At 34.9% G+C, this 17329-nt stretch overlaps 3 protein-coding genes across 6 annotated transcripts in view; 1 reads left to right on the forward strand and 2 right to left on the reverse strand.

Annotated features, from left to right (window-relative positions):
* Window positions 1-224: 224 nt before the first annotated feature.
* Window positions 225-4582, forward strand: LOC141843657 (protein NETWORKED 4B-like). Of its 4 annotated transcripts, none has more exons than XM_074731728.1 (3): window positions 225-395; window positions 3125-3252; window positions 3326-4582. In XM_074731728.1, the coding sequence occupies exons 2-3, from the start codon at window positions 3159-3161 to the stop codon at window positions 4399-4401; spliced, it is 1170 nt and encodes a 389-aa protein (XP_074587829.1). In that variant the 5' UTR covers window positions 225-395; window positions 3125-3158; the 3' UTR covers window positions 4402-4582. The 4 variants fall into 4 exon arrangements, with proteins under 4 accessions (XP_074587829.1, XP_074587835.1, XP_074587818.1 ...); XM_074731734.1 differs by having other exon boundaries at window positions 3128-3252; XM_074731717.1 differs by lacking the exon at window positions 225-395 and adding an exon at window positions 2971-3040.
* Window positions 4583-5946: 1364 nt separating this feature from the next.
* The window catches only part of LOC141831892 (uncharacterized), a 31674-nt gene continuing 20291 nt past the window's right edge, over window positions 5947-17329 (reverse strand). Inside the window, exons 21-23 of the mRNA XM_074719313.1 lie at window positions 13049-13076; window positions 7595-7813; window positions 5947-6612 (exon numbers count right to left, since the gene is read on the reverse strand). Of these exons, the coding sequence (XP_074575414.1) occupies window positions 6248-6612; window positions 7595-7813; window positions 13049-13076 (612 nt within the window). The 3' untranslated portion in view covers window positions 5947-6247. The remainder of the gene's footprint in view (window positions 6613-7594; window positions 7814-13048; window positions 13077-17329) is intronic.
* Window positions 13185-17219, reverse strand: LOC141847805 (uncharacterized). Its single transcript, XM_074735897.1, has 9 exons — window positions 17143-17219; window positions 16856-16937; window positions 15204-15343; window positions 14997-15107; window positions 14797-14913; window positions 14595-14684; window positions 13724-13777; window positions 13488-13562; window positions 13185-13268 (listed from the first exon to the last, which is right to left on the reverse strand). The coding sequence occupies exons 4-9, from the start codon at window positions 15033-15035 to the stop codon at window positions 13185-13187; spliced, it is 459 nt and encodes a 152-aa protein (XP_074591998.1). The 5' UTR covers window positions 15036-15107; window positions 15204-15343; window positions 16856-16937; window positions 17143-17219.

Consider the following 17329-nt stretch of genomic DNA (forward strand, 5'->3'; position numbering starts at 1 on the left):
TTTAGATATATTTTGGCAAGAGTAAGAGTTCTAGAACTCCTAGAAATTGAGATCTTGATAATGTTTATCCAAATAATACTTCTCAATTTATTATATTGTTTTCTTTATTCATTGCCAGATTATCTTCAATTATTTCTTAAAAGTTGGATTTGTACAGCTGAAAAGGTGCAAGAAAAAGGCATCGATCGTTAGCATCCAGCTGAACCAACTTGAGCGAGGTCTTGTCGTCTTCCATGGCTATCCTGTCTCCGTCTTCATCATTCGGAAGAAGCACCATAAGAATTTGCTTCGAGCTTGAGTTCATCCTCACCTCTCAAGGTTCGGAGACCATTTCGCTTCTGATTTTCCTTCTTCTGAGCATCCACCATTGAAGGAATTAGCCTTCTCGATTTCAGGTGAGTAAAAGTTCCATGATCTTTTATACTGAAATGAATCGATAATCTGAATAGATTTGCCAGAAATTAATCTTTGCCCATTTTAATGGTTATAAAGACATCTCTCCACACAAAAGATGGTGAAAAACCTCTTCGTATTAATTTTATCCAGGAGTACATTCTGAATCTCTAATTTTTCATATACTTTTTTCCCCATTTTATTGAACCGTGAGACATTTCTTATTTTGCCTAACTTTCATAATCTCAAAATCATACAGCACCCTCCTTTCACGAAATAATTAGAATTTGTATGTGCATCTCTAAATTTTTGTTTTATCTATTAAAAAATTTATCGTTCTCAATATATATATATATATATGGTCGGATTCAGACATAAATACATTAAAAAATCTTTCAGTAGTACATTAATTTTAATTTAAAATCAAAACTGACTGATGATAAATCTAGAGAACTCTGAATCAGTTCAAACTAAAATTAATATACTCTTAAAAATTTCTTTAATATTTCTATATCATTATATCTGAATTTGACAGTGTAAATTTAGAATAGTAAATTTTTTAATAAGTAGAATAAAAATTTAAAATATATATATGATCAAATTTAGATTTAAAGACATAAATATATTAAAAAAATTTTAAGAGTACATTGATTTTAATTTGAAATCAAAATTTACTGATAAATCTAGAGAACTCTGAATTATTTCAAACTAAAATCAATATACTCTTGAAAATCTTTTTAATATCTCTATATCATTATATCTGAATTTGACAGTATAATGAGAACAATAAATTTTTTAATAAATAGAATAAAAATTTAGAAATGCATGTATAAATCCATGTAATTATTTTATGAAAGAACTGTATGATTTTGATATTATGAAAATTAAGTATGGGAAATAAGAAATCTTGAATCTACATGCATGGTACAGTAAAAATTATTATTATTATTATTTTGGTACTCGATGATGTAATTCAGGTGTGAAGGTGTTTTGGTTCTTTAATAGTGTGAAACGTGAATGCTTTTCTTGAATCATAAGATCAACTGTAGCACTTAATTATGACTAAGCTTCCCTTGGTGTCAATAATTGTGATGAAGACGTTCACCTGTTTGCTATTGTCTTGGTCAACAGGCATGTGAAGACATGCTAATAAATCCTACATTTAGGTGTGAAATGTAGACATGAAATAAATATGTTCATGACTTATTTAGTCTTAGTTTTCAGTAATAATTATGTGTTTAGTTTTAGGATAGGAAAATATGATTAACCTAAGGATATATATATATATATATATATATATATATATAGAAATGATATACTGCGCGATGGATTCCTACGTGACCTGTGCGCGATCAATCCACGCCGTCCACGCCCGATCGTGATCAACCCACACCGTCCAAAAATCGCGATTGCACAGTGTTTCTCCTCGGACTTTCGCCGCTTCCCGGCGTCCGTTCATCGCCGTCCGACCACCGATTGCCGTCGGACCGGACCCGTTGGAACCGCAACTCATCGGCGGTCCGGCGGGTGCCGGAGTCCGGCCCCGATTCGGCCGGAATCCGGTCGGATTCCGACCGAAATCGCCGCCAGACGCTGGCGGCCGATTTCGGCTGGAATCCGGCCAGATTCCGGCGAAATCGGCCACCAGCGCGTCTGCTCTGTTTCGGTCGGAATCCCGGCCGGATTTCGGCCCAATCCGGCCGGAATCCGGTGCCGATGTGTGCGCCGTCGAGTTGCGCTTCCAACGAGTCCGGGATGGTGGCCGGCGGTGATCGGACGACGACGAACGACGACGATGAACGCGGGGAGGTCCGGCGGTCGCGCACGGGAGTCGGATTTTTTCGTCGGGCAGGATATCAGACCTGTATATATATATAGATATATATATATATATAAAAGTAAATATAGGTCTCATGACAAATTATACACCTAAAATATTAAACTAAACAAAGGTTTAAGAATTGTTATTGGAGCATGCAAAAAAAGGACAATTCAATGTATGAAATTTCTATCCATGTGTAACTCGTACATTGTAAGAAATTGTTTCGACAACTCAAACTCATGACCTATCACATGGCAACAATGGACTCTAATAAACTTTTATTAAACAGAAGTAAAATTAAACAAAGATTTAAGAATTATTGTTGGAGCATGCAACAATTGATCCTTTTAATCTCAAATCAACACATAAAAAAAAAAAAAAGACAACTTGGTATGCATGAAGTTTCTATCAATGCAAATCCATTAGCAACTTGTGTATTACAAAAGGTTATTTCGTAACTCAAATTCACATGCTAAAATTTATCACATACTAATAATTTTATTATTGCAATCAACACATGACTACGTTAATATCGTGATTGAAGTCGATTTATATATTTTAAGATGGTGGTGGTTGCCTGTCCATATGGTTCATGGTTGCATCTGCACATACCTGCCCCCATCTTGTTTGTTTTTTTTTCTAAGCATTGACCGATAACACACCTGTTTCACATGACACTAGAGTACTTGCAAGGATTCAATGATCTCACCACCCACCCAGTTGTCTCTGTAAGCTCTTTAACTTCTCCTCCCACCTCTATTTTCATCATTGTTCAATCTCTAGTTGGGGCTCTGCAATACCAATCGTTCAACTTGTTTTCAACTAGTAAATTCGTTCGTTCACAAATATTTTTCAGAAAAAGTTGTTAATTCTCATCGGATATGATATTGATACTTCAATTGTCTGCAGCAGCATTTCTGATCTCTCTCGATCAGAGGTAAAGATGAAGCGAATGGTATCGAAGAAATCTCACTCTTGGTGGTGGGACAGCCATATCGGTCGCAAGAACTCAAAATGGCTCGAGGAAAATCTTCAGAGTAAGATCTTTAATTACTTTGCTTTTTTATGATGAGAATTCTTCGACCGATTTGATCATCCAAAAACCTGCAGAGATGGATGGAAGTGTTAAACAAATGCTGAAACTGATCGAAGAGGAAGGGGAATCCTTCGCCAAGAAGGCCGAGATGTATTACGAAAGGCGTCCTGAGTTGATCTCCTACGTCGAGGATTTCTACCGCATGTACCGTGCTCTCGCTGAGCGTTACGATCAAGTGACTGGAGATCTCCGCAAGAACATGAACATCCAATCCGATCTCCAATCTCAAGGTTCGGGAAGTGGACGTTCAGACACGTCGAGGAAGGGGAGTGAGGGCTCGGATTCATCATCCTCTGAACCAGATTCGGAGTCTGATCAGTTCGATGCCATTGAGATGAGGCTTCAACACAGAGTGCATGAACTAGAAACAGAGCTTTCCGAGCTGAAGGAAAAAGAGAAGAGTGGCCATGACGCTGCTGAAATGGAGATTGTGAACCTCAAACAGAAGATCGAGGAAGCTAACAATGATTTACAAATGAAGGAGACTGAGCTCGGTTTGGCGGAGAAGAAGACCGCTGAATTGGAGGAGCAAGTCGAGTTTCTGAAGGGAGCAGCTGCTGCAGCTGCTGAGAAGTTTCAAACTGACTTGTCGAACGATGCTTTGGCGATCGAAGAATATGAAACAGAGTTGGCAAATGAAAAGGAAAAGTTCTTGAAGGAGAAGTCTAACCTGGAAGAACAGATTCTCAACCTCGAAAATGCTAACAGGGATCGAGCCAAGCACGTTTCCGAGCTCGATGAGGGAATTGTTTCTTTAAAAGCTACAGTGGAGACGCTCACGGCTGACAAAGATGCTCTTGCTGCCACTGTGAGTTCGCTTACCGGCGAACTTAAACGCCGGCACGCCGGAGTTATCCAAATGGAGCAGCAATTTCATCAGCTCCGAATGGAATATGCAAATTTGAACAAGGAGAAGGAAGAACTTAACGAGGAGGTGGACAGACAGAAGATTGTGATCTCTGATGTCGCCGAGCGGAAGAGGGAAGCAATTCGACAACTCTGTTTCTCAATTGAGCATTATCGTGACAACTATTGTCGTCTTCTTGGATTGCTCCAAAATCACAAGCGATCGGCCATGGTAGCAAATTGATCAGCTTTTCTCAGGTTGAGAAAATCGTTTGTCTTGTGAGTTGCCATCTTCTTATATCCCTGAGAGTATCTTTGTGTTACTTCTAAATCTATTCTGGAGTTGTATCATATTCATATTGTGAAGAAAAAATTACTAAAAAAGGTTAAATGGACCTGTTGGATGAGGATTTTGTATGTAAGAACGAATATTGAGTCGATCCAAAGCTTTGCCTCGTGAACTATATATTTAAGTTTAACAGCATATCCTTGTTTTTACATTGTAATCACTCTTTTGATTGCGCAAGATCATATAAAATTGTGGTTAATCTTTTCTTTTTCTTAACTACTTGATCTATTTCAAGTAGTTAGATTGTTACCCTCAGGACATGATTAAGTTAGTTATTACGGAATAGACCTGTTGAAATGGATAAAAGTGGAGATGAATAACACTCATGACAAATGTTGAAGTTTATTTACCAACGCTTAGAAAAAGTTGACAAACATCAAATAATTGTCTTTCCCTGTAATGGTCAATTGCAGCTTTCTAATTTACCTCTTCACAAATAGGATTAAATATTTGATTAAAATCGAACCGAACCGAATCAAATTAACCAAAATCGAACCGAATCAAATTTTTTTGAACTAACTGAACCGATCAAATTTTCAAATAAAAATCAAACAAATCGAACCGATAAAATATCAATTAATTTAATTTTTGATCGAATTAATCAAAATAATTAAAATTTTTAAATATTATAAAAAATGTATTAATTAATTAGAAATTTATAAATTTACTAATTTAAAAATTTAGAAATTATTTTTTTTTTATTTTGATTAATTCAGTTTATTCAATTTAACCGAATAATAAATTTTAAAATTGAAACGGAATCGAATTAACTAAATTAATCAATTTTTTAGAAAAAATAAATGAAATTCTGAAATAACCAAATCGAATTTTTGAATTCGATTGGTTTGATCAGTTTATTTGATTTAATTAAATTTTTCTCACCCCTACTCACAAATGATCGTAAGACTCATCGTATAAGATCACTGAGGTGGCGGATTCCATCCTATGCTAAAGTAATTAGATTATTATTTTAACTATTTGGACAATCATGGCATGGTTAAGATTCAATAGAATGCTAAACCTTTCAGTGGGATGAGTTAAGATTATTGTTGTAACTAGCAAGTAGGCACCAAATTTTGCCAATGCTGCACCTGGCCTAAGCCCTATTATGGCTCAGTCCAAGCACAGCCAGACCCAAATGCCACTTCCACCTTTTAGCTTTCGAACATAAACGTTGCTCGGAAGAACTTCTCCATAAGTGAAAGAAAATGAAGACTTCTGCACCAGATATGCAAAACAATTGTAATGTAGAAGCAGATATCACAGGTTTCACATCATGATGATGAAGATGCTTTAAACACACAGTAAACTGGAGATTGCCAGATGTGTTCTAGCATCTAGCCTCCAGCTTTGAGTTACAAAATATTGTATAAAGTCCAATACATCAAATGTATACATGGTAATTGGATCCAACTAGTATCCAATCAAAATCCACTTGAAGTAATGTTATCAATATTAGATACCATGATAAAGTCGGCATAATTAGGATTCTTGTATGACACTGGATTAGCACAAATGCAGAGCATCCCTAATTACACAATTCGACTTCATAAGATCTCAATTTCTTTTTTAAAAAAAGGGTAGTGTCAGTTGTCTGAGAGAGGATGAATATGAATACAGCCAAAAACCATATACTTCTAATGTCAGCAAAGAATGTTACAACCTTGTAGGAAAGCAAGCCCTTAAATGGAGCCAGACAACTGGTAAAAAATATATGCCAATAATCTAACCCGTCAAAATTCTATGACCCTGACGAGTTCCGATTGATTCTCTGAGCGCCTAATTTTGCTGTAGCTGGTTTGGTGCCTCTACCTCTGCCCAGAGACAAAGGTTTAGCTCTGGTAGTCGGAGGTGGAGCTGCAATAGCCGCCCACGGATCATTGTCATCTAAAGAAGCTGTCGTCTTCTTATTTAGGGGTTTTGAAGTTGATTTCGGTGGTGCCGCTGCAATGGAACCCCACAAATCGTCATCCTGTTGTGCAGCTGGTTTCATATTTAGAGAGTTTGATGCAGTTCTTGGTTCTGGAACTGCATCAGCGCCCCATAGATCATCATCTGCTTCTTTTGATGATTTAATTGCAACTTTGGGTGGCAAGGAAGCAGTATCTGAAAACAAAATTAAAAAAAAACAAAGCTCTCCCACATGTCATCTGAAACAATTGCAAAAAATTGAAAGTGGGGTCAAAAAACAAGGAAAAGAATAATACAACAGATTTAGCCATCTTATTTCAGCAATCATTTCTCTGCCAGTCAGGTCACCAAGCCAGATGACATGCATCCACTACATTCCAGTCACCATCATGGAATGGTACAGGAGATTAAGGATCCTTTTACTTTGAGAGAAAAGTGGAAAAAAGAAAAATGGATTTTTTTAGCTGCAGTTGCAAGAGGGGAGAAAAGGAAGCATAGAAAGAATGAAATTCTTCCCTTATATTTGTCTGAACCTAAAGAAGAGAAGAAAAGCATGCAACCTTTTGACATTTGCTGACTGAATTATGACTAGTTGGCAAAATCAGTTAGCAAATGATCCTTTTACTCTGTGAGAAAAGTGAGAAAAGCAAAAAATGGAAGAAAAAAAATGGAACAGACGTTATTCTGTGTTACAGTTAGAAGGAAAGAAAAAGGAGAATGAAAATTCTTCCTTAAATTCATCATGAACCCAAAGAAGAGAAGGTGAAAAAATGCAACCTTTTATATTTACTAGCTGAATCATGACTGATTCTAAAAATCACTTAGCAATTTGATCTATTGACCACGACAGACAGGTACAAAAGTAAAACAATCTAATCAAAGCATCAGCATTGCAAGAACAATCTGTGGCCAGAGCTGAATCATCTGCCAGCCGTGCAAATAATGGTCACTTTGAAATTCTACAAAATCAACTTGAGAGAGTTAACACTACAACGACAACCAAGTCTTTATCCCACTAAATGACAGTTGGCTATATGGATTCTCCTACGCCATTGGACTCAATCCCGTACTATATCCTCTATATTTAAATAATTTTATCATATTTTATCAGCTGAAAGCCAGATGGGTTCTTTCCACTCGATTTAACCAAAAATAAAGTTCTGTAATCAATACTTACTCTGTGCTTTTTGATGCACCACTGGCCGTTGTTGAGCAGCTTGTATGCTTGCTAGTGAAGGAAGTTTCTTTTCCTCAAGAGGTTCAATGTCATCCCATCCTTCTTTATCATTATCATGGTCCTCCAGGAGAAGTCCACTATCAACTTCTCCCCAACCATCTGTTGATGTTGGAGATGAGGGTCTAGGTTGATCAGAGACATTTGCAAAAGAGCTCACATCTGCAGATGCAAAACATGGGACATATTTCAGGTAATAATTTAATATCAAGATGGCAGTACTTTTGTTTTAGAAATTAATAGGCCTAGCCTCCCATTATTCAGATATAGGCACGAGTGATAGAAGAATCTTTCTGCAGTAGAATAATTTTTATCATCATATTTCCTCAGCTAATCACTGTTTCAATCAGCACATGCTTTCCCAGAGGTATACTGAAATATGAAATAGCATGACTCCTAAACAGATATGAAGAACAACTTGTCTTTCAACAAGTCATTTGGATATGATCAGAGAGAGTAGAGAATCAAACATGAAAAAAGTTAACAAGTGGACTATTAGTCCAGCAAATTTTGTTCGTTCTATAATAGGAGCCCCCATTTTAGAAAGCACAAAAACAACAAGACACGAAATCCACATCTCGGACTCTGATCCAGTCTCCTAAAGTAACACATACCACATATACTAAATAGCACAGTGGTGATGATAAAAAAACAACCATGACAATCACTGTTATTATTGATGATGATTAAAAAAATCCATCACAAGAGTCATCATCACTGTAATGTGTACCAAATTTCCCTGTTTTTGGTGTTTATTCAATTTTCTCAAGTACTTTATTATGTGATTGTGTTGGATCTCTCAAGTCCTGAGTAAGAGAAAATTTTGAACCATCATGATTTGGCTGACTTTATGATCAGAGTGTTATCTATTTAGGGGTATGCAAATGCATTGTGTCATTCGGATACATTCTTATCAATATTCATGCATCTTGTCACAATTCTCATACTGCATGCATCCGTCACTTTTATATAATTATATCCGAGTATGGAGTTACTCGTTATTTATTGCTGAGTCTGTTATTTACTTGTTTCCATTGACCTATGAAGAAACCTGTTCTTCTGTGTGTGTTGTGGAACTGTCCCTTAAGTGAGATGGCCTCTCATATAGGGTAAAGCAGCTTCTAGGGTATGACAGTATTTTTTTTGTCTATTTTTTTGTATTTTAGCATAGTCAAAAGGCTACAATTACATAATTTTAGTTGACTACTTGTGTAGTGATTATGTTGTGACTAGCTATGAATATGTATTTCATCGTTCTAAAGGGCATGGCAAATTCAGGGTGCAAGAAAATTTTGCCAATTACTAAGAATTCTACAGTTGGCAATAGGGGTACGACTGACCATCTCTTAAGATTGTAAAAAATAACTGATAAAACTCTTAGCCAACTATTATTCACTAACAAAATTCTTAGTCAATTATGATTGGCATTGTATATGTTCCTAAAGTTATTAAAAGGTCAATTATTATTCACTGACAAAATTCTTAGTCAAGTATGATTGGCATTGTATATGTTCCTCAAGTTGTTAAAAAAAGTCCCATAATAATGGTAATTGGTTTAGCACAAGTTCTTGGATTCCCATTTGGTTCAAACCAAACCAATTGAATCAAACCAAGCTTTTCTTTTGTTTATTTTTTTAATATTGAAGACCCAAACTAAACCAACATGTTAACTGAATTGCAACTGAATCAAAATTATTAGTTTAGTTCAGTTGAATCGAATTTGCAATTAAATAGCATGTTTTTTTTATTTGAATATTGAATTATAACTTCTTATGGGCCAAAATTTTTATTCTAAAAAATAATATGTTAAATTAAGTTGTCATGCGGTGTCTTTTTCACAATAAAATTTAAAAAACCTTGAGTTATTTGAAATAAGACTCCATGATAAATATACTTTTATTATTTGAAAACAAAATTTTGGTTTTCCAATAATATGCTTCAATTAATCCAAAAGAAAGTAAATGATTTGGTAAAGAATAAAACCAAACCAAATTTTCTATTTGGTTCTGATCAGTTTTTCAGTTTGAACGGCCTAACACATCCCTACTAGTACTTCTGATGTTTCAGAAATGCAAGTTGATGATCCACTGATTATTTCCAACAAATTACAAAGATATTAAAACAAGGGTTAAGCAATCCTATAATCAAGGTAAAATAGATTAGAGAAAAGTACCAGAGCTACTATTTGAAGTTGCCAGAACTGGCACTGTAGTAGCATTTGCCGATGTAAGGGAACCATGTTCAGAGGCTTTTCCCTTTGATGTTAAGGAACTCATAGCCCATCTGCATTAGTTTGTTCAAAATGAATGTCTCGATAGAAGAATACTTGAATACCAGCAAGAAATATATGATTGATCTAATAAACATCAAATGCAGGTGCACATGTTACTTCATGCATGCCTCCTGATAATAGAAATTGATCATTGTACAAGCAATAATGAGAATCAGGATAAGAATGGTGGTAAGATTGATCTGCATGATCATCAGGCAGATTACTGAATAGTATTATGCTTCTCCAATTATGTTGTATGGTAGTATAACAAAATGAGAAAAATGTATTTCAATCAGAAGGCAACTTCCAAATACCTCAAAATGAAAAATATGGAACCTTATAAGCACATCTTGTTCAAGCAATCAGTTATTATTTTAATAAATAGACAAGAAAACAGTCGTGACCTTAGAGAAAGTCTAGGACCAATAACTCACCCCAGTAAACTAGAATTGCCGCTCACTGAAGGTATTCCAGAAAGTCCACTCTCATTTGTATCCCCTGTGACAAGCTACAGAAAAGAAAAGACAGCTTAAAGCTGAAGTTTAACATTAATACAAAGGAACAGGTTATCACTAAACATTAGCTCATCATGCCCGCTGATGCATAAAAAAGTCCGACAATAGTAAATTACATGCAGGGAAATATGCAACTTTGGAAATAAATAGTAGGATGCAAATAGTGAAAAGCAATCCATGCCATGATCCTCCCTCGTGTAAGAAACACCCAATGCACATGGAAAACAGATCCATGTACCAAGAATGTGCCTGTGACAGATACATAAATCATTACCAAGTACAAACCTAAGCCAGATTTTATTTGTACATATCGTGTAGAAGAATTAAGAGAAAGGATGTTCATGCAAGTGAGACAGTTTAGCAATTTATCAATCATTTTATGCTTGCTGCGTATCATATTTTGACTGTAAAACTTGATCAACCCCATCATGTATCAACTGGACCAATTAGGTATGTTGTGACTGTATTGTTTGAAACATTTATTTTAAAGATAAGCCACCTAACATTTGCAACAGATTCATGAAAACCAAAAGAAGCAAATTTTAAGAGCATTTTGTCCACCTGCACATACCTTTTCATGATGTTGTTTTGCAATAAGCATAAACTGATCAATAGCTTCAAATGCTTTTGTCCTCACCTCGCTGAAGCAAACAAAACAATTAAGTGAAATTAAATTTTTAAGGTAATCAGATTTCATTCATAGAATTACAATTATGAAGAAAGGGTCTTTTTTCTGTGTATTTTCCTGTTAAAAATCATCTCTATGGAAGATACTGTACAATAGTAGTGGACATAAAAAAGAAAACAATTTCATCTATTAATTTCATGTTTGTCAAGCAAATTTGAAACAAGACATACACAGAGAGGAACAAGTGAGCATAGTTGAATTAATAAGAAATCAGTGCAAAATACAAATTCAAAATCTTGCAGGTCAAAAATGTGGAACAAGCTGTTTCAAGTGTCATATAGTTTTTGTTATAAAAAGTAGTTAAGCTTTCATGTATTTTCAGCAGTTGGTGAACATTTTTGCATTTAAGGATTTTTGTTGTTGTAAAAATGACACTAAACAGTAAACATATCAATAATTGGAGCAGACTGAGGCATATCTTTTCCCTGGATCTTAAAAGAATCAACCAGTGTTAATAGTGACAGAGAAAGCTTCAAGATCAAAGGCAAGGAATTTGTTTTCCAACAACTATCCTCAACTTTTTAATCATGACTAGAATATACTTGTTAGGTTGACCTAATGACCACTTATCCCATAAACTAGAACTTTTGAAAGGGCAGCCCGGTGCACGAGGCTCCCGCCTTGCGGGGTCGGGGAAAGGATCCATTGTACGCAGCCTTACCTTGCCTTTGGCAAGAGGCTGTTTCCAGGATTTGAACCCGTGACCTCTAGGTCACAAGGCAGCAACCTTACCGTTGTGCCAAGGCTCCCCTTCAAACTAGAACTTTTGAAAGAAAAAAAAATCAATCTACATATTTATAGCCTCAAGAGCAGCTACCCAAGGAGGGGCCTATTAATCAACAATTCCTAAAGAGGATACCCAAGTTGAGTTTTTCCCAAACAAGGCACCCTCCCCCACTTAATGGACGAAAATACCTTCAACTTCTTCCTCCTCTTTCTGTTCCTTCCTGCTCCTACCAATCCTCTTCTTCCTCCTTGCTTCTGTCACTCTTATCATCAATAATGTTCTTCGAACCATCATAGTCTCTTTACTACCAACAGAGGATTTTGAGACAGAGGGAAACTGAGAGCTGGCAGGAGTTGAAGCAGTTGAAGATGAGTTGGAATGAAAGAAGACAAGGTGGCAATGGCAGCAGATGCAGCAACAGGAAGGACAAAGAGGAGGAAGAAGATGAGGGTATTTTCGTCCATTAGTAGGAGTCATCATAGAATAAATTCTGTAGCCTCAATCTCCCTCGTGTGGGAGGGAAAAGTGGACTTGAATGGATCAAGCTCTACAAGTAATAAATCAACTTAATTCCACATATACTAGGATTCACATACAGAATCTCTTGCTCAGATATAGTACTAAAATTGACTAGGTGACAACTCATCCAAAATCCTGAGTTATTAGGAACTTAATCAAATTTATACATTCTAAACAATACCAAGTAGCATTTATGAATATTACACCCATAATGATTTAGTTAAATATAAAAGATGTACCAATGAGTATAATGATGATCATGTTAGTGATTAAGGATCTGTAGTTGGAAGACGATGAGTCAGTTATACGCTTCATGTTTCAGGTATGGCTGATATAACTTTAAACTTATTTTCAGACCAATACACTAGCACATATTGTCCTATTTTCATGCAATTTGCCTTCTATCAATCTCATGATATTGTTCTTTGAGAAACTAGAATATAGAATAATATATGTTTCTCATAATTGGACGTAGTACCAAAGAAATTAATGTGAACAAACAAACTGAGCCCATATAGATTGCCAAATAGCATGGAAATCAACTAGAAATGGTGTGTTAGGACACCAAATTAGGAAGGATACGTGTGGCAATCTCTGTCATGTCATAGTATTGAACAGTTGCATTCAAAGCCATAATTCCTGTCACATATAACCAAGTATAAGATTGTATATGAACATATGGGACAACTTGCAAATGCATCCATCTTCAGGGTTAAATAATGTATTAATCTGGTTAAAAAGCCGATGAATTCTAGAATAACTAAGAAAAAAGATACTAAGACAGATACAGAGACATAAACCTCTGTAAAAGTTCACATGCCTGCAGCACGAGCTGGAGAAAAAGTATCCCTCAAAGCACGAACAGTAAATGCATTAATTAGAACTCTCTTTCTTGTCTGCATGAAGCATGACATTTTTTTAGTGCCCATTGTTAACGAACCTATAAGCACATGAAATCGCAAATAGTTGCTGCTATATAAACTTATTAGCATAAAAGTGATTCTAAAACTCTTAAGTTATTTTCATTTAAATAGTATGTGATGCATTTTGTCATGGTATTAAGTGACAACCAAACAATAACTGGTTAAAAGCAAACAAAAAAGGTCAGGACAAACCGCATCATTTAGGTAGCTAGCAATATTTCCCAGCAGGATTGTAGTATTTGTTCGAATAGCAGGTTCTTCATCCACCTGCCAACAAGATTGTCCATGTAGTTAATCCAGATTATCAAGCAAAAAAATCTCCAACTGAACATGATTTGCCATGATGATATATGTGCAAGAAAATATAATTCTACATCCTAAAAACAAAATCAAAGATTGCTTTAACTTAAAGACAAACTCAAACATACCTGTAATTTGGACAGATACTTCAACAAAGATCCTGACAGAGTACGCTGAGACAACTGCAATAGAGATTAATGATTTAAAGGTTAGGAACAATCAAACTGTCAAACAGGTAGGACAAACATGAAACTGTCTTTGTATTTTTATGCAGCAAATTTTGCCACTAGAAAAATGAAAACACCATATTATAAAGTGAACACTGAAAAAGGGGTCCAATTTCTGATAGACATTTTATACAACACAGGGAGCTTTATGCCAAATTAATTTCTTTGGAGAGCATAAATTAGCAACCACACACATGTAGTAGAAACATCAAGCCAGAAGCATATGTGCATCCATTAGAAGATTAACTTGTTTCAATTTCCGGTACTTGACAAGGCACTGACACAATAGCTGGACAAATAACTTAGGAAATATTACTATCACTTTTTCTTTTGTCTCATAGTCTGATCATCTCCAATCTTAAGCCATACTTCAGTAAGATACCAACCTAAACAGAGCACTCCTTGCTAAGATTATGCAGATCTAGATGATACGTACGTGTGAGTAGATTAAACTTAGGTGAGGTGTCAATCAACGTTAGCAGCATGCCAGACTATGCCCACAAAAGATATTCACCAGTCTGCTGACCATGAAAAATAAGATTATCCTTAATACAGTATGCCTTATTAGGGGAGAGTTTTCATATCTAAGTCAAAATATTAGTTATGAAAGAAAAAGAATCTGAAGTAAACAGTACTAAGTACTACAAGGAAAAACAACATATGAAACTATAGCATGCAAGAATATGATATCGTATGCAAGAACTTAGTAGATCCAACTTTCAGAGATTACAAAAAAAAATTTTAGGGGTTGAAGGATAACTTCCATCCACACCTTTGGCGCTAAAACTAGCATGGACTTCAATGTCAATTCACGTAGGAACGCAGAAGTATCAGCAAAACCATTTGCAACATGAGGAAAAACCTGTAAAGTACAACCACAATTAATTAGCATATACTGACAGTTTAGAACATTGCTTTCCATTAGAAGAATTCAAAATTTTCTGTGATATGTAACATTGATATTGGAAACACACTTGCTCATCAACAATCTGTGAGGACAATGACTCTCCAAATTGATCTACATGTTGCAGAAGCGCAACTCGAATGGCTCTATCATTTGAAGAGAACAGCTTCACAATGGTTGGTAATACCTGCATAATAGTAGAAATTTAACAATCTATTTTAATTAGAGAATGATGGTGAAATCAAAAAAAAAAGAAATTGGCATATTGACCTTCATATTGAACTCTTCAGCTGAAAGCCATGAACCCATTTTCAGCAATGCAGTTAAGGCAGGAGCAGCAGCTCAACCAAATTCCAAGGCAGAAGACAACAATGGAAGCAACTAGTGTAGACAATCAAAAGACAAGGTTAATCTTTTGCAGGCATCATAAGGCTAGTTAATGTAAAATGAACAAATGAGATTGCAGAATTCAGGAACCTTCTTCAACACAATCTGGCGAGGAAGCTGTTCTGCTAGGTTTGGAAGCTTACGGAAAAAAGAATCTTTCTCAACACTGTCTTTTAAGTTTAGAATCTCCATGAATTGAATAGTCTCCACCAACTTATTATGAAAATATTCTAACAAGGAATAATTATTGGGTCAGACTGTGTCCTTTTCCCTTTAAAGAGACAGGATTTTTAAATAACATCTAACTTCAAAGATCATAATAGAATGAATAAGTGAATCATTGAAATAACAGAATTTTACAAGTGAGTGAAGGTTGTTAGTAATAACAAAAATATAAAAGCATATTTATGAGGTGAGCAACAGTTACTTTTGCCTTACAGAATCCCATAAAAGTTGTACATTTTCCCAAACACTGCAACTAATACCTCATGATTGGGGCTGATGATTGCAATTTTAAAATAGCCCCTGAAACAACCAAGTATACAATCTAAATTTATGCCTATGACTTACAGAACAACAAATTTAGGAAAACAATACAAATAAGGTGTGAGATTCATGATGAGGAAATGAGTAGTGGATTACCCAAGAACAATTTCTTGCCAACCATGTTATCTGAATTTATATTTCATAATTAATTACATTAAGGGAATTTAAAAATTAAATAAAAATAAATATACAATCTATTTTCAAAAACCTATCTATAAAAAGTCTTATTGAGTACAAGTTCATATCACTTGAACTTAGAAAGTTAACATGCTTATCAAATATAGTGAAAATAAAAAATGAAATAAGAAATTGTAAAATGCATTCATTAATATAGTAGATTTTTTATACTACAGAACTATAATTTTTATTTATCATTTTCTCTTGCAAGTTGTTTTCCCCAAAGAAAACAATTTCTTGGCAACCATTTTCAAACTATCAATTTTTATTTGAATAAGGTTAGCATTTATATTGTGAATACCAGTTTGAAAATGTATTAAAAATTGTGTGTAAATTTGTTCTATTTGCTTAAATATTAATAGTTTTATGCTGAAGTTTTCAAACATGTCAATACTGTTTTTAGTTTATTTGATATGTTCTTGAAACCTTTTCAATGGAGGGGTAAGTTAGCTAATGTAGATTAATTTTCTTTGAAACATGTAGTCTATTTTTAGCATATCTTAAGTACCAAAGTTGCTTTATATGAAGATACAAATATGAAGATTAAATAAGTATAAGGAAATATAACCTAGTCAATTGTTGTAACTAATATGGTTAGATAGTAAATGAAAAAATTGGTTGGCAAGAAAATTTCAGGAAAACTGTGCAAGAAAAAGAAGCTGAATAAAAACATGAAAAAGAAAATTTTCAAATAGCTTGAAAATTAGCATCTACCATTTGCACTGTAAGATGTTAAATAAAGTACGTGTTGCACTATCAAAAATGTCAGAATTCTGTTTAGATATGAATAAATTACAATAGAGCGGGCAGGATGAGGCATGAATAAGAAAGAGACCCATTCTGCAGCTGTTGGTATCTAACATATACAAAAACTATGTTTTGGTGATCCTATGCTCTTCAAGGAATTATAAAAGTGAATCTCTCTCTAGTATGGAAGCTTCTATTTAAGCATTGAACTTTAGATTTAGTAGATGTTGATCCCAAAAGACAAGTTCATAAAGATTAGAAAAGAATCTCACCACTGTTGTCAATAAGCTTTGATGGATTCAGTCTGCGAGATGGTGTGGAACTCAAAAGCCTCTGGTAATCTGGAAGCAGAGACTTTCGGATGAAAATGAAAAAACACAAGTTATAGTGGTCTTTTAATAGTAGCTTAGCATTCAAATATAAAGAACAACGAATAACCTTTTCTAGCTGTCTAGTAAACCTTTGTCCGTACAAAGATGTGACAGATTGTAGTAAAAATATTAAATAATCAGAGTTTTCAAAATGACAATGCAGCAAATAACAAGTTATCAATGCTAACCTTTGGAATGAAAGAGGTATTCCGAAGTTCCTCTGTTTTGGATAATTTCATCCCAGAAAAAAGCTCATAAATCAAACACCCTGGAAAAGGGATGATAAGTTACCATACAAAAATTCCACCATGCTAAACAAACTTAAATTGAATGCAGATCCATAGAATATGCACTAACAAAATAGACGATTGCAAC

Source organism: Curcuma longa, chromosome 1, assembly GCF_044706935.1.
Source record: "Curcuma longa cultivar G26 ecotype Majalengka, Jawa Barat chromosome 1, ITB_CL_G26_1.1, whole genome shotgun sequence".
NCBI classification, from domain to species: domain Eukaryota; kingdom Viridiplantae; phylum Streptophyta; class Magnoliopsida; order Zingiberales; family Zingiberaceae; genus Curcuma; species Curcuma longa.

Bases quoted from the DNA above. Each gene is read 5' to 3' on its own strand.
- LOC141847805 (XM_074735897.1), bottom strand. From the start codon at position 15,035: ATGGGTTCATGGCTTTCAGCTGAAGAGTTCAATATGAAG. The intron at 14,914-14,996 runs GTCAATATGCCA...ACTATTATGCAG, and splicing joins CTGAAGAGTTCAATATGAAG to GTATTACCAACCATTGTGAA. The intron at 13,269-13,487 runs GTTTGTCCTGAC...TGCTTCATGCAG, and splicing joins CTAGCTACCTAAATGATGCG to ACAAGAAAGAGAGTTCTAAT.
- LOC141843657 (XM_074731728.1), top strand. From the start codon at position 3,159: ATGAAGCGAATGGTATCGAAGAAATCTCACTCTTGGTGGTGGGACAGC. The intron at 3,253-3,325 runs GTAAGATCTTTA...AAAAACCTGCAG, and splicing joins GCTCGAGGAAAATCTTCAGA to AGATGGATGGAAGTGTTAAA.